We start from the raw sequence: 14,690 nt of genomic DNA on the forward strand, positions 1-14,690 counted from the left end.
TTTACTTAGGCTTGCATGGATTTCCAAGCATCATTGCTTTGTCATCCATAGGGTCTCATGTGCTTTGATTCACAAAGGTGTACCTCCATTTGCATATTCTCATGCCTTCCTGGATATTATGTGTTACTTCACAATCTACTTTTTTCCTTTTTCCTCCTCCCTCCCTCCCCTCCTTGCAGCACTGATGGCCAGCGTGGAGGACCTGATTATCAAGACTCTAGTTTCTGCTGAGCTGTCCATTGCATCAGCTTGTAAAAGTTTTCTTTCACATCGTGGCAGCTGCTTCGGTAAGACACTGGGGACATCTTTGTTGATTGCCTGTTGAGTACTGTTTGGAACCTCCAGCTTTGTCATGCTAGAGAGAAAGTGCATTCCCTAGTGCAAGAAAGCTGAATGCTATTTTGGTTGTTTTGGTGGTTTTTTTTGGTTTTTTTTTTTTTTTTTTTTTTGGTATAAGCCTCAATGAGGGCAAGGTGCATCAAATCTCAGTTGACCCTGTGTCAGCACCATTGATCAGAGTCTCGTGCAAGAAAATGAAAATAGGATGATGAAAAAGGACTTGAAAGGGAACTTGGGGAAGTGCTGGAAAGTTGGTGATTTACCAGTGCCCTTGCAAAGAATGGCTGTGAGTGATTAAACATGTTTTTAGAGCATTTGCTATTTTCTCTTGAGCCGCCTAGCAGTGTAGTTTTGCCTTTTCCTGGTGTGTGTGAGGATGGGAGAAGCCGTGTGTGGCAGGCAGTGCCTGCAGCGCCGCTGGCGGGGATGGAGCGAGTGCCGCGCGGGGGCGGCCGAGGCCGGAGCTGCGCTGGGCGCTGGCAGCGGCTCTGCAGAGCTCCCTGCCAGCACAGGCTGGGAGCAGCTCCAGAAAGCAGCGGCTGGTACCACAGTGTGCCTTCTCCCACTTTCCAGTGGCTGCTTCCCAACCTTCCCTAAAGAGGCCTCCTCCTGCTCCTAGCCGTCCTTCACTCATGTGGATGCATGCACGAAGATGAAGTCTCAGTCAGTGCTTAAACCAAAGGCCAAGCTTGGCTTAGGCTAGCCTGTGTTTAGGTATTGGGACTTATATTTAAACTAGGTGTGACAGATCAAATCCCTTTATGTGGTCCTTGAGTTGCACTTAGATACTGACAATTCTGCAGCTTTCAACACTCCAGCATAAATGCATCTTTGGATATTTGAGATTGATAAGACAGTCAGGAATCAAGGAGCCATGACTGATAGGTTGTTTAGTTACCTCCCAAAACTAGCTACCTCTCTGACCATAGTTTCTCCTGACTCTGATGCCTTTGTTGTAAGTTGAACGACCTGGTCATACATGGGGATTTATGAGTTAGATAATAGTCTCAGTGAAATGGCACTTTATTGGCTAGTTGAAAAAAAGACATGTCAAAACCACTTTAGCTGCCCCTTTTTTTGGCTTCTCTCTTTTCCTTCCTCAGTTGTGTCTCCAGAGCTGTGTATATGGAAACTAATGTTCCTAATGTACTTTCTGCTGGGCCTGGCTCTGAGGTTATCCCACTTCCTGCTGCCTCCCCAGGGCTGCACTAACCACCCTCTCAGATGCTCCCCCACAAATAAACTGTTTTGTTCCATTTATTTCAGTGTAAACATAAATTAAGAGCTTCCCAGGAAAGAGAGCTTAAGTAGGAGCCATACTGCTTCCCTAGGGAGACTTAGGCATTTCCAGAGCTCAGTACTTTCTGCCACCTTCCCCCCCACAATTAAGTGGTGGTCCTTGTCTCAAGGATTTGAACTTCCATCATGCTGTATGTTTCATTTGTCATCTGTGTGTCTTGTTCTGACACTTTTGGGTTGTATGACTTCTAACCTTGTAAATATTCAGTTTTTCTAGCTGGAAGTGTTCATAATGGTTCAGTTCATAGTTGTTAGCATGAAGGAGAAAGCTGCAAACGAAGACTTCAAGGCAGCGTGTTGCGTCTCAGACAAGAGCTTTTTTTAAATTTTTTTTTCATTCTGAGCTCTGAACAATGAAACTGAGTGTGTGTCCTGAGGAGGGCTGATCATGTGAAAAGTATCTCAGACTTCAGAAACCTTTATCTGAAATTCAGATGCAGAGATGGGTCTTGTTTGGAAAACTCCTAAAAAATATAACTAAGTTGTATTCTACTCTAGTGCTTGTAATGCTGTTATAGGGAATAGAACTCTTGTACAATTGCCATTTTCTGCCTAAAAAATTAAATCACAAGTACTTATTTGTCTAGATGAGGTTGCCCACTTTATTTCTCTAATTGTTTAGTACTGCACAACTGTAGTAAGTTTCTTTCACAAGTAAGTGTTTTTATATGTAGTGTACTTGATTCCTGGATTTAAAGGAAGAGAGTTTATTCATGGCTTCTTCATTTTCTGGGACTGGTGAGACAGGCTGATTCCTGCTACCAATGCATGCCTAGAAAGAGAGTGCTAGGTCAGGAGGGTCCTTTTTCTCATGTCAAAACAGAGTGCTGGTGACAGTTTGTGTAAAGAGTGAGTTCCATTTTGGCCATGTAATGTGAGCTATTTACTGCATTCTAGTAATAATCAGTTTTCAAAGGACTTGGGATGCTCAGTTTTGTTCCTCTGAAGTGCATCACAGAAGCACTGCAAGTACTACATGATTTTGTTGCCTTGTTCGTGCACTGTTATTAACAAAGTGATCCCAGTCATCTATTTTCTTCTTTGTAATTAGCTAGTAATTCCTTATGTAAAATTAAGCTCCTAGTAATAATTGTTTCAACCAGTAAGTAATTCCAGAGGAGGGCATGCTGCAACTCTTCAGATCACTGCCCTGTCCTGAAGCTGGTCAATGGTCACCTCTGGAGCCTTCTTTAAGAGAAAGATAGATAGATTTTGCACTTATTTAAGGGATGTGACATCTCAGTGTGCGAACGGGAGGTACACGTGCCCAAGATGATTACAGACTGCATTTTTCTCCCTCCTGAAGTAAGCATGTCTGGGTAGGCTAGAATAGGCAGTAAGGCCTGCTTTCAGGCAGAATGAAAAATCTCCCTGTGGGATTGGTTTAGTCGGGTAGGAAATGAAGGTGGCTGGGTGCAGCACGTATTTTTGCCAGCAGCCAGGTAGCAGCATTTTCTGCACTCACTGAAATGTGAGCCTAAAGAAGCAACAGATTGAAGTCCTCTTGTTTCATTTACATTCTAGGAAGCCCAGCTGTGACACTGTTGAGCTTGTCTGCAGTTAAGAAGGCAGGCCAGGATAGGGTAATGGGCATATTGATCCCACCAAAGCAATGAGTTTCTTATTTAGCTGCTTCTGAGTCTTAAGGCTGAATTGGTCAGGCTTTTGCTTCTAATCACATCTATATTGAGATAAAAGCAAACAATATGCTATTGTATGACTTGAGTGGTGGTGAGCTGAAGCTAAATGCTTTAAAAAGTCTTCATTTGTGCCAAATCACCATTTTCTCAACTGCCTGTGTTGCTGTTCTTCATGAACATTTAGCTTTCTTAGTGGTGGCAGTTGACCTATTTAGGGGAAGCCTTTTGTGGTTTTGAACAGTGCTGACCTGCTCCATCATGAGTTTTCCAGGGCACTAAAAACTTGAGATTCTTAAGGAGTTTCTGTACACACTTATTTGATTTGAGGTGAGCCTATGCTTAGTGACTTAAGTCAACCATACATGTACCACACATATTTCCTATGTTTTTCTAGTTTCTTACATGACATGTGACAGAAAAGCTGAACAGGGATTTCCTTATTTCCTACCATTACCTTTTTTTTTTTTACAAAGCTTAATCCATTCTATTTTTACAGCATTAGCATCAGTCTTTGCTTTGAAGCCAGTATGTAAAGATGCCATTGGAATCTGAAAAAGGTTGTAGACTCCTCTGGCTACAAGTAGATTCAGGAGGCCTGTACCCTTCATGACAGGTGTTTTGATGATCTGATTGGCAAGGTAGATTTTATAATGTAACTATATCTTCAAATTTGACTAAACTGTCAGCTGAGTGTGAAGGGTAAAATGAGTTCAAGGGATAGGTCTTCTAGTCATAGCTTCTATAGGAACGGGGGGTCTGTCCCTGCACTGTTTTTCTTACTTGTCACTTCATGGCTTTAAGTGGTACCCGTCTGATATTGATGATTTAGTACCCAGAGCTTGGTTGAAAGACTCAAGATCCCCGTTGCTGCAGAAACTTTCTGTTTCTTTAGGAAGTTGTTCTCAGCTTAGTAGCACCAGTTTTCTTCCTCAGAAGGCTAGAGCAGACCTAAAAAGCTTTTATGGCTGTTTTTGGGTCACTTAGGAAATGACCAGCACTGTCAATTTATCATCAATGGACTTGTGTTACCAAAGTCAGAATCAACCCTGGCTTCTCGTTCTGTCTTCTACCGCCGCTGGTTCCCCTGGTGGCATTAGGGTCTTCACCAGATAGATGACATCAAAGTGAGGAACACCAGTTTATTCTTGCCTCATGGCTTTCTCGGAGTGTAAGAGCTTGAAATCGGAACTAATGAGGTTGGGAAGCTTGCTCTCTTTATCCTTCACTTCATGTATTCATCTAGAGAGTCAGATGGCATTTATTGTAGTCTACCTGGTATTATATTTTGTTAATTTGCGCACTTGAGTTTGTTGAGGACCAAGTAGCCACATATCTACTCTTAAGTTCCTCAGTGCTGGAAGGGAAGTTAAGTGGTGTCCTCAAGTGGTTACTGGAATATGAACGTCTTTGCTCGCTCTGGTATCACACACTGGGTTGAACAGTGTGTTTTATACCTTGTGAGTGATAATTTATTTACTCAGTAAGATTAGGATTGCAAAGGCAGCTGAATCTGCACCAAGACTCCCATTCTTTGATGTTAGCCTTGAAGCTACTTGTCCTCTCTTATTGGGTCCTTTTCTGTAATAAGATAGAGATAAAACCTTTTTCTGTTAAAATAAAGTTCTCTTAAAAAGAGAATTAATCCTTAATATAAAACCAGAATGAATAGGAAAGAAAAATGGAAGACTTGAATTTCAGTGGCAAAATTTCCTTGCATTAGAAATGTCTGTAACTATGCTCCTACATAAAATGAGGAGATAGGTTTTTATTGCAATATCAAGAAAGAGTTACGTGCTGTGCAATTTTTTTCCCACTGTTTGTGTCCCTTCATAACATCAGGTTATCTCTATTTAATTGTAGAGTATGTACTTTGCAGTAAAGCTTTTTTTTTTCTCTAGGGAACAAGCTGCAAAGAAAGACGAGAATTACAGTGACCCTTTAGGAACTGAGCTTATTCACGCTGTGGAAAAACATGAAAAATTTCTTTATGCTACTGTGCTATCACTTGTGACTTAGTTTCTGTACTTAGAGAGAATAAACAAATTCTTTGGGGATATTTTGTAAAAGAGAGTGCTGGTGCAGTCTCGGAGAGGATTGTAAGATAAACTTGGAATACATGGGAGTTTACCAGAACCGAAAAGCTTGAGACTATCTCTCTAGCCTTTGTCTTAGTCTTAGATAATGTCATTGGCAAAAAAATCTCTGGCTGATCTGTTGCTGTTAGACTGCACACTGAAGCTAGGCCTTCTTTTGGGAGTGGGAAGCTCAGTCAGCAGTGAATTCTCTTTGGGCATTAGAGAAGGAGCAGGCAGGCTGTTCCTGCTGAGTCTTGGAAACAGTTGGTACCTCCTGATATAATTCCAGTCTTTAGCAAACCTTAGGGGTGAAACATGCTATTGTGGATTCTAGTAGCAAGAGAAGGCACTATGGAAACTTGGTATCTTAGTTTCTTCTGTTCTTCCCTTATAACAGTAGTGGCACTAGGTGGCTTGTCATGAACCTAGCATTGCCACAGTATGAGATATGCTTTGCTCTTTCAGTCGTTCTCTTTACCCTCTCTGCAGAGGGAAATGGCAGCCTTGCTGAATTTGGTAATTGCAGAGGATATACTTTTAATTATCCTATTAATATCCTATCATGTGACTCCACATCTTTGTCCTGCCTGTGTATTTATTTTTTCAAGTGGTAGTGGAGTTTCACAGTGGAAGGGGTACTGTGACTACTGTGTTTTATCTAGGAAGTACATTTTCCAGATGTGGTAGAGGGCAACAAGATATTTGAGTAAACTTCTGACTGTTCTGAGGAGATCTTTGTGCTAAGCCTTGCATGGAATCTGTGAGGCTTGATTCAATTGCCAGAACATGGATATTATGTAGCTCCTGATGCCGTGAGGCAAGCAGAGACATCTGTCTAGGGCTTGTAGACATGTCTCAGAATATGTGAAACTTGGGGCATTACAGAGCAACAATGGAGACTTCCTAGGAGACCCTAAGTCTTTGCGAGTGGCTTTAGAATCTGTGTTTAACAATGGAATTGAGTCAACAGGGATACCCTGAAGAACTTATTGTCCTAATAAATAAGGCAGACACAAGGGAAAGGAATGCGAAGCTCCAGCAGCATGGTTAAAGCTAGCTGAGGTCAAAAGGTTTCCCATGTGTATTTGAAAAAATGGACAGAATGACTAACTGGGTGGGAAAGATGGAGCTTTAAAGAGCCAGCAATTTGCAAGAGAATTGTGTGGGAGAGGAGCACAAAGTCAGAGAAGCCAAAACACTAGGAAAGGGCCTCCAAGGGGCCAAGGAAGGGAATGGCCAGCAGCAAAAGAAGCAGGAGCTAGTCAAAACAAAATGCACTTCTTCCTGCCTGGGGCTGGGAGGCTGCAGACCAGCAGCTGCTGCAGGCCCACTCATTGCTTCTCTGCCTTGGGCACGAGCTGCTGAGTTTTCTGTGCTGTTAATAGTCATGGGTCTTCACCAAACCTGAGACTGTATTTTGAAATGTATTAAAGTCATTCGGAAGTTTCTCCTGGTCAAAATGCTTTGCTAATATTTACACTTACTATCCCCACCTTCTCCTTTTCCCTCTACCGCAGCCATCCCTGTCTGGGGAGCAAGAGAGCAAAATGTAGATTCAGCCTCATTTCTTTGGAGTGAACCAGTTCTTTAACTCTCTGCTGTTTTTGTTTCCCATTCAATGTCTGGCTACAGACTCTAGAAGAGTGAGCAGGCAATGCTCACTGTTCTGCCATTTCCCCCCTTCCAAGCCTCCCCCCTGACCCTAGCTCATTGACTTCCCATTTTAAGCTGCATGAGCTTTTGCACAGCTGCCTGCATAGGAAGATCTTGTCAAGCAGTCCAGCTCCCCAGAGCCAGCATCAACGTCAGGCAGGCGACAAAAGGCCAGGGCCAGAATTAAAGGAAAGAAACATAGCAAAGAAGTTCTCCTGCTTTTATTTCAGGCACTAGGGAACTGGTTAATTCCATGAAAATCCTTCTCTGCCATTACCTTGTTTTGTGGTGTTTAAAAAAAAAAAGTTTAAGTTCCCTGATGATTACAAAGTCTATTTCTTAATGCTGAAGGAAGGAATTGCATTAATGCCAGCTTCTGATTTACACTCATCTTTGTGCATTCTTCTTGCAACTCTTTCCAAACTAGAGAAAACCTGTATAGAGAGTGAAATAGTAAAATCAGATTTGGAATGGGAAGCTGGCTCCCATCTGACCTGTGTAGAGCAGAACACATATAGCAGATGTAATATGTTATGACCGTTTTAGAAACTAAGGAAAAAATATTTCTGTTGTGGTTTGCTTCAAAGTGGCAAGCTATCAATAAGCTAAAAAGTTATGGGAGGTTGTCCATGTAGATGGAGTTGCTGAGGAGAAGTCTGCTGTAACCCCATGGGATGTTGCAGAAAACATACAAGAATAATTAAAAAGAAGCTGATGCTTGAAAGAAGCAAGATTTTCTCTAGCTGACTGGAACAATGAATAAAGGGATTAAAAAGTGGACAGGAGAATGAAATATTGTTGTTTCCAGGATCCGGTGGAAGAAGTAGATTTAACCTGCTATTCTTGTGTCAATTCTATGTGAAAGCAAGTAGTAGAGTTCTGTATGAACTACAGCTTGTGAGCAGTAAAGAGATTTTTATTTTTCTACATAATACTTTCCTAATATTTTTGTTCCCCTGTTCCCCCCTGCTGCCAGGGCAGAATATATTTAAGTTTAATTCTGAGGATGTGAAATTGCCACTTGAGGAATGTTATTATTTGTTCATCCCTAGAGAGTTTACTGGATTTAACATATATAATTTAGATAGAAATGATCTGGTAGAAACTAATGTTGGACCTTATGTGAATGTTTAAAGATGCAGTGAGGTAAACTTAGTGTCTGCTGTGTTCTCAGAGCTCTATGGTTTTGATGTCCTTATTGATGACACTCTGAAACCCTGGCTGTTGGAAGTGAACCTGTCCCCATCATTGGCCTGGTGAGTGATTCCCAATTTAATATCAGGCAGGGACTGTTGCTGGAGATGGTTGTCTTGGAAACATGTGGTCCAAGGAGGGCATGGTTTCCTGATGCCTGCAGATCTTGTTCCACAGCTGATTGGCAGAGAGGATACTCCTTTGCTTTTTTCCTTTGGATAAACAAACTTACTGCAGCAATAGGTTTTGAAAGAGCCCAGTTGGGTTTCCATTTACTTTTTAATTATTTCTCTTCCGTTGTCACTGTTAATGGTTCATAATCTCTCATTATAGATAAATTTGGAGCTCTGTCAGACGATTGTGTTGGATTTCAATCTTCTTGGCTGATAGAAGCTTTTAGATTTTGGAGTCCAAGCAGAGTTCAATCAGTTACACTTTACTTGAGTATGTAGAGGAGTTCTTGGGCTCAGTCTAGTACTCTAATCAGATAAATTCTAAAGAGTGAGTGTTGACTTGGCCCTTATGCTGACCCTCATGCTCTAATGGAAATTGAGGATTTATTTTGGTAGGTCTCTCAGCTATAACTTTATGTAGAAGAGGCATAGTTAAGTGTGGTTTTTAAGACTTCTACAACAGTAATTTTTATCTACTTCATGAAATGTAACATACATACATTCAAAGAAAAAGTTTCTAGCCCTAAGAGGTTAAACAAAGCTGTATGTGTCTGCATTAGGACACTACAAGTTGTGGAAAAAGGATAAACAGATTAAGCCATTGCTCTCTGATCTTTACCTATGTATGTGAAAATCACCTAATTTTCTTCTTGTTTTTACCTGTTTTAAGAAGGCAAGGAAACTATATTGAAAGATATACTAAATGCTGATGCATTCCTCTCATTTAATGCCAGACAAATAATTCCTATTATCCTCTGTTGCATGTGGGGACAGTGATGCTCCTTTGGACCTGAAGATCAAAGCTAGCATGCTTTCAGATATGTTCACTCTTGTAGGTGAGTGAAACGAAAAAATCTTTCAGTCTTTCCCTCATTTAAAACCAGTTAAAGGTAGGTTTATGAGTTGCATGTTACTAGATGAGTATAATAGATGTGACCTCTAGTTAAGGAGAGCAGCTGTATTTAGCACTGAGAAGTGATATATGGACATTTCAACTTCAGAATAATCATCTGTTTGTGATGCTTAGGTGGTTTTAAGAGTCCCTAATTTGGTATTTGAAGACACTGCTCTCTTTAGCTTTCAGAGTTAGTATTCATGCATTTTTTAAGTTGAATGTGTCGGTTTTGGTTGGGTGACTAGACTTGGAGTACTGTCTAGAGCACAGTGTCCCTTGCATCTTGATTAAGTTGCTTGATGCAATTTGCGTTAGTAGTGAAAGAAGTAAAATTGTTATCAGGTATTCTGCTCAGCTGTTTAAAAAACCAAGTCTATCTCTGCTATTAGTAACTGATTCAGTGCTGCTATTCAGTAACCCATTTATTGATTTAAGTACTTGGTCTTGAAGCAAGTTTTTGTTCAAAAAATGTAATGCAATTACAGTTTAGGATTAAACAAAGCAAGGTATAAAAAAGAAAAGGATCCTTATTGGTCCTTGGGCAGGGACAAGAAGGTCATGTATAGACTGAGATTGTGAACAGAAATGCTAGATTCATCTTTCAGGGTTTGTCTGTCTTCAAGTTCTCATGCAGCTCTTGGTGCCCATAGGCTTTGTATGCCAGGACCCAGGCCAGCGGTCAAGCCGGAGCATTTATCATTCGTCTGAATCTGTCAGAAGAAATCCATACCAGAAGCTGCAGGTAAGTGAATTTTACAGGCCCTGGCTGAGGAGCATGGGAGGAAGTCATTCTCATAGAATTTGACTCATGAGTGAGAGAGGCAGTGAGTGAGATTATCTGGATTTCTAGCATAACTATGGAAGATGAAATCTTTAACTGTGGGGGTGGTGGGGCACTGAAACGCGTTGCCCAAAGAGTTTGTGGACTCTATCCCTGGAGGTGTTCAAGACCAGGCTGTATGGGGCTTTGAGCACCTTGTTCTACTGGAAGCTTCCCTCCCCGTGGCAGGGGAGTTGGATCTAGATAACCCTTAAGGTCTTTCCAACCCAAACCATTCTGTGGTTCTCAGGGGACACACCTGTGTTCTGGGCTGTTCAACCACTTTGATTTTGTTGTGGACAACAAGCTTACAGGACCCTGGAGCTTTATGAATGTCTCTCCAAGACCTTCTCCTAGGTAAAAAACTTGTTGCATTTGAAGTTTAAGGCTTCTTTCCCATTCTCTTTTGGAATCTCTCTTTCCCATGGATCATTGGACTGAGGCCTCATGTATCTTGCTGTGACTGCCCCATGTCTTTTCTGTTGAGGTAGTGCTTTCTCAGCACTGTAATGCGAAAGGACAGTTGTTCTCCATCTCTTTTTGTCTATGAAATGGATTCCATAAATATCTGTGGAAATAGAGCATTCACAAAGGGCAGGGAGATCTGTTACATCATTGGACTTTCAACTCATTTCTCCTCAGGCAAATAGGCAGATGGTGTTCTTTGACATCTCTGCAGCTGATGGTGCTGTGATGGACATGCAACATGGCTGTGTAGCTCAAGTTCAGTTAGGAAATGACAAGGCATTTTTGTTCAGTGACAGTGTACCAAGACACTCTCCATTTTGGTATAGGGAAAGCTCACAGAAATTGCAATGTTTTGTCTCTTGTAAAACTCAAGAGTCTTTAGTCACTGAGAGAGGTGAATAGCTGGTATGATGATATTTGAGTGTCTTTAGGATGCATGTCTGAGTCTGAAACTTCTAAGACAAATATAATAGTGCCTTGAATACAGATCACTCTGACTGTATAGGTGCTCTTTGTAGCAGACAAAGGGTACGTGAGATAAGTTAGAAACCATTCAAAAGAATTACCCTTCTTAGAGTAATGGGATCCTGATGATTTGACAAAATTATACAAGACAGTCTCAGAAAATTATGCTGGTGTAAAGAATTGAATTTGAATGAGGCTTTCAACTTTGCTTTGCTTAACAAATACCCACAAAGAGATGTAAGGCTGGCCAGTTGAAAATTGCAAAGATTCATATGACAGTGCATTGATTATGAGACAGGATTAGGTGGTTCCCCTAACTTATCCTATGCTTAATAGGAGCAGGTTTGTAATGCAGTGATAGTTGTACAGCATTTTTTTTCTTAAGTACCTAAGTGGAAATCCCATGGCTAGATAGGTGTTTAGATCTTTCCATGGTCCCAGAATGTTTTAGCTTGTTCTTTGCTGAATACGTTCTATCTCAGATTTTTGGATTTTCAATACCTGTTCCAATTTTCTATTGCAAAGGCTATATGTAATCTTTTGGTTTTTCATACCACCTTCATGATGTCTTAAGTTTTGATCATTCACATAGGCCATTTTTAATCATTGTAAAAGTTGCTGCTTGAAAAAGAACTGTTGGTGCCTGTACTCTTGAGAGTGCTCTTGAATAACTATCTTGAGATGGTTACTCTCTTTTCTGAGTTTCACCAGACTGGACTGCAAGTTTCTTGTGCAATTTCTTTGGTTTGGCTCTTTGAGCATTTCTCCCTCTAGGGAAATCAACAATTTTGCTGCTTCCTTTGTAACTTCTTGTGGATTTGGGTTGGAGCTCTTTCAGTTAATTGTAAGCAATGGAGGGACCTTGATCTGTTTTGAGTAGGCCAACTGTAGAGAGGAACTTGTCATTAGTACAGCTAGAAATGATAGATAGGTCTCCTGAGAATCCTTTCTTCCACCATTTTCTCCTCTTGGGTGTTGGAAAAGAGGAAGACACTCTGAATACCACTGAAGGCAAGAAAAATCTCAGCTCTGATGATTGTTTTCTTTTGAACCTGTTCTTAAACTGGTTTTACTTGTAGGCCTGATACCAGGTAAGTAATACAGGGTACTTCTTGACATTCTGATGTTTCTACACCTGTGTTAGAATGTTAAGTAGTATCTTTTTTCTCCATGAGAACTGAAATATTGTTGATATATTTAAATGAAAGTACTTGCAAAACTACGGCATTTTTACTTTTTTCCTCCCTCTGTTCTGTGAACAATCTTACTTGACAGCATCTCTTTCTCCTTGATGCATAGCTGTTAAATATTTTTATATGGGTGACTCTTACTTTACAAAAATACGAATTTTGCTTATCATAGTTGAGTTCAGTTTGCTTTTGGAAACCTTATGGCCAGGTGCATTCTTCACAGTTGAGCACATCTGAGCTTAGAATGAATGCTGTGTTTGGAATGGGGACAGGATACATTTGTGCAGGATATGAGGGAGATATAAGAGATGGTTAGCTTTATCTCTGGACTTCAGTTATCATAGAATCATAGAGTGCTTTGGATTGCAAAGTACTTTAAAGATTATCAAGTTCCAACCCCACTGCTTGGACAGGGACACCTTCCACTCGACCAGGTTGTTCCAAGCCTCATCCACCTGCCTTTGAACAGTTCCAGGGCTGGCACAGCTTCTCTGATCAACTTGTTCCAGTGCCTCACCACCCTTTGCTTATACTGTTTTGTTTAGGGTACTTGCCAGTCCTCAACAAGTCAGGCAGGGATCATAGTGTCTTGGAGAACACAAGATTTTTATTCTCTTTGTGTGTCTCTTGCAGCGTCCTGTGTCTGCACAGTCACAAAGAGCAAACAGCAGATCAGTAAGTACCCTTCAGCTCCATCACCCATGTAAGGGCTACACTTTCAAATGTTATTGTGTGCAATGCTTTTGGCATTGTTAATCCCCAAATATATTTTACAGTTTGAGTAGCCTGGGGCAGGGGGATGGGGGTGAGAGGGAAGTCAACATGAGAAGAGGACATGGCACCAGCATGTTTCCATGCAGCAAAAACAAATGTTGAAAAAATATTTACATTGCTTCTAGTAGCTTAAAAAAAAGTAGGTGAAGCTTGCTGAGAGTCAAGATCAGCTGGATCAAATCCCTCAAAGTTTTTAAGACTATAAGTCTGAATGATAAGGTAAGCACAGGAGAATCTGTGCTGACAAAATTCAGGTGGCCCTACAGGAGAAGTAATCATTTTCTTTGAGACAGTCCTCTGAAGGACACTGCAAAAGTTTGAGAGTGAACTGGGTCAAAATAGATGCAGAGAAAAGAAGGATTTCTTAAAGTTAATGGAAAAATATGGGACTATTTTTAGCCTTAGTGAGACTGATCTACCTTTCTAAGTATTATGTTTCTAACCCTTCTTGCAAACCATATAGACAAATCAAAATTAGTTTACAATTCTAAGCTATTGGCCACGTGGACACATGTTAGGCATTATTTTGCTGCTGGGCTTCCTGCACAAATGTAGTAGGAGTTATTATTATTTTTTTAATGGGGTTTCCCCATCAGGAAGAAAAAGTAGATGGAATCATCTTGAGAACCTAATTCAGTCTATTCCCTGCTGTTTGTCATTCTGAGTAAGTTTAGCTGAGGCTCAGAGGAAAGAGTATTACTGAATTACAAGGTATTGTAGAGAACAGGAATGATCTTTGTGCCAACTGCTGTCAGTGCTTATTAAATTAGAATCATGATTTGGGAACCAAGGATACTTGCAGAATTGGAGATATACCAGAGTGGTTGGATTTATCTATACTTGTATAGATAAGCTGGGTCAAAGAGGAAACAAGATCTCTGAAATTGGAGACATTTCTGTGCTACAGCCAGAGGGTATTCTGTAGTGAAACATGGAAAAAACTGTGCAGGAAGTCCAGCAAAGAGAGTTTTCTCTAGAATTTTGACAGCCATGTAGTTTTGCTCTCAGGGAGGAGTCAGAGCTTCCCGATACGTAGACATACGTTTACTTTTGTATTTAATGCAATCATCTCTGTTGTGTTGAGACAATGGAAATGATTTCATTGAAGTGTTTCCTTTAGTAAAGCAGGTAATTTAATAGATTGAAGAATTTCCTGTAATATTCTCTTGGAACAGCAGTTCTCACATGATGATGGATTGTTATGGTAGTGCCAGGAAATGAGAAATGGTTTTTAAGAGAAGGTTACCTCTCAGGTTTTAGAGAAAGTTGTTAAGCAGCATTTTTGAGCTGTGGATTAGAAATGGAAGGAAGCTTAGAAAGAAAGACTAAAAGTCTTTCTTTCTAAAACTTAGTGCCATCCAAATCATCAGGCAAACCTGTTTGATTTCTGGCATTTTTATTTCTTCTACAGATGTTTGTGTCTCCTGCCTTCTCATCCAGCTTGTCTTGTTTTCTCTTATCTTTTTAATCAGTTAGACTTAACAAAATGTTACAGCTGGTATCTGCTATGTCTGTTTTTTCTTTGTATTTTTCTGTGCCAATCACTGCAGTATTACCTATTCTAGTGCAATGCTTGTTGCTTTTGCTGTTGCTTCATCTACAGATTCTGAGTAGCCGCTTCTCATTTCTATTGAAATGGAGAGAATGGAATTAAATTCCCATAGTCTTTACAAATAAAGATGCTTCCTGATCTTGCCATGGAATT

General features: G+C 40.6%; 1 protein-coding gene across 1 annotated transcript in view; it reads left to right on the forward strand.

Annotated features, from left to right (window-relative positions):
- TTLL5 (tubulin tyrosine ligase like 5) overlaps window positions 1–14,690 on the forward strand; it is a 127,042-nt gene that overhangs the window by 24,001 nt on the left and 88,351 nt on the right. Inside the window, exons 12-16 of the mRNA XM_066551927.1 lie at window positions 180–287; window positions 8,181–8,262; window positions 9,148–9,209; window positions 9,919–10,010; window positions 12,845–12,886. Of these exons, the coding sequence (XP_066408024.1) occupies window positions 180–287; window positions 8,181–8,262; window positions 9,148–9,209; window positions 9,919–10,010; window positions 12,845–12,886 (386 nt within the window). The remainder of the gene's footprint in view (window positions 1–179; window positions 288–8,180; window positions 8,263–9,147; window positions 9,210–9,918; window positions 10,011–12,844; window positions 12,887–14,690) is intronic.

The sequence above is a fragment of the Molothrus aeneus genome, chromosome 6, assembly GCF_037042795.1.
Source record: "Molothrus aeneus isolate 106 chromosome 6, BPBGC_Maene_1.0, whole genome shotgun sequence".
Lineage (NCBI taxonomy): Eukaryota > Metazoa > Chordata > Aves > Passeriformes > Icteridae > Molothrus > Molothrus aeneus.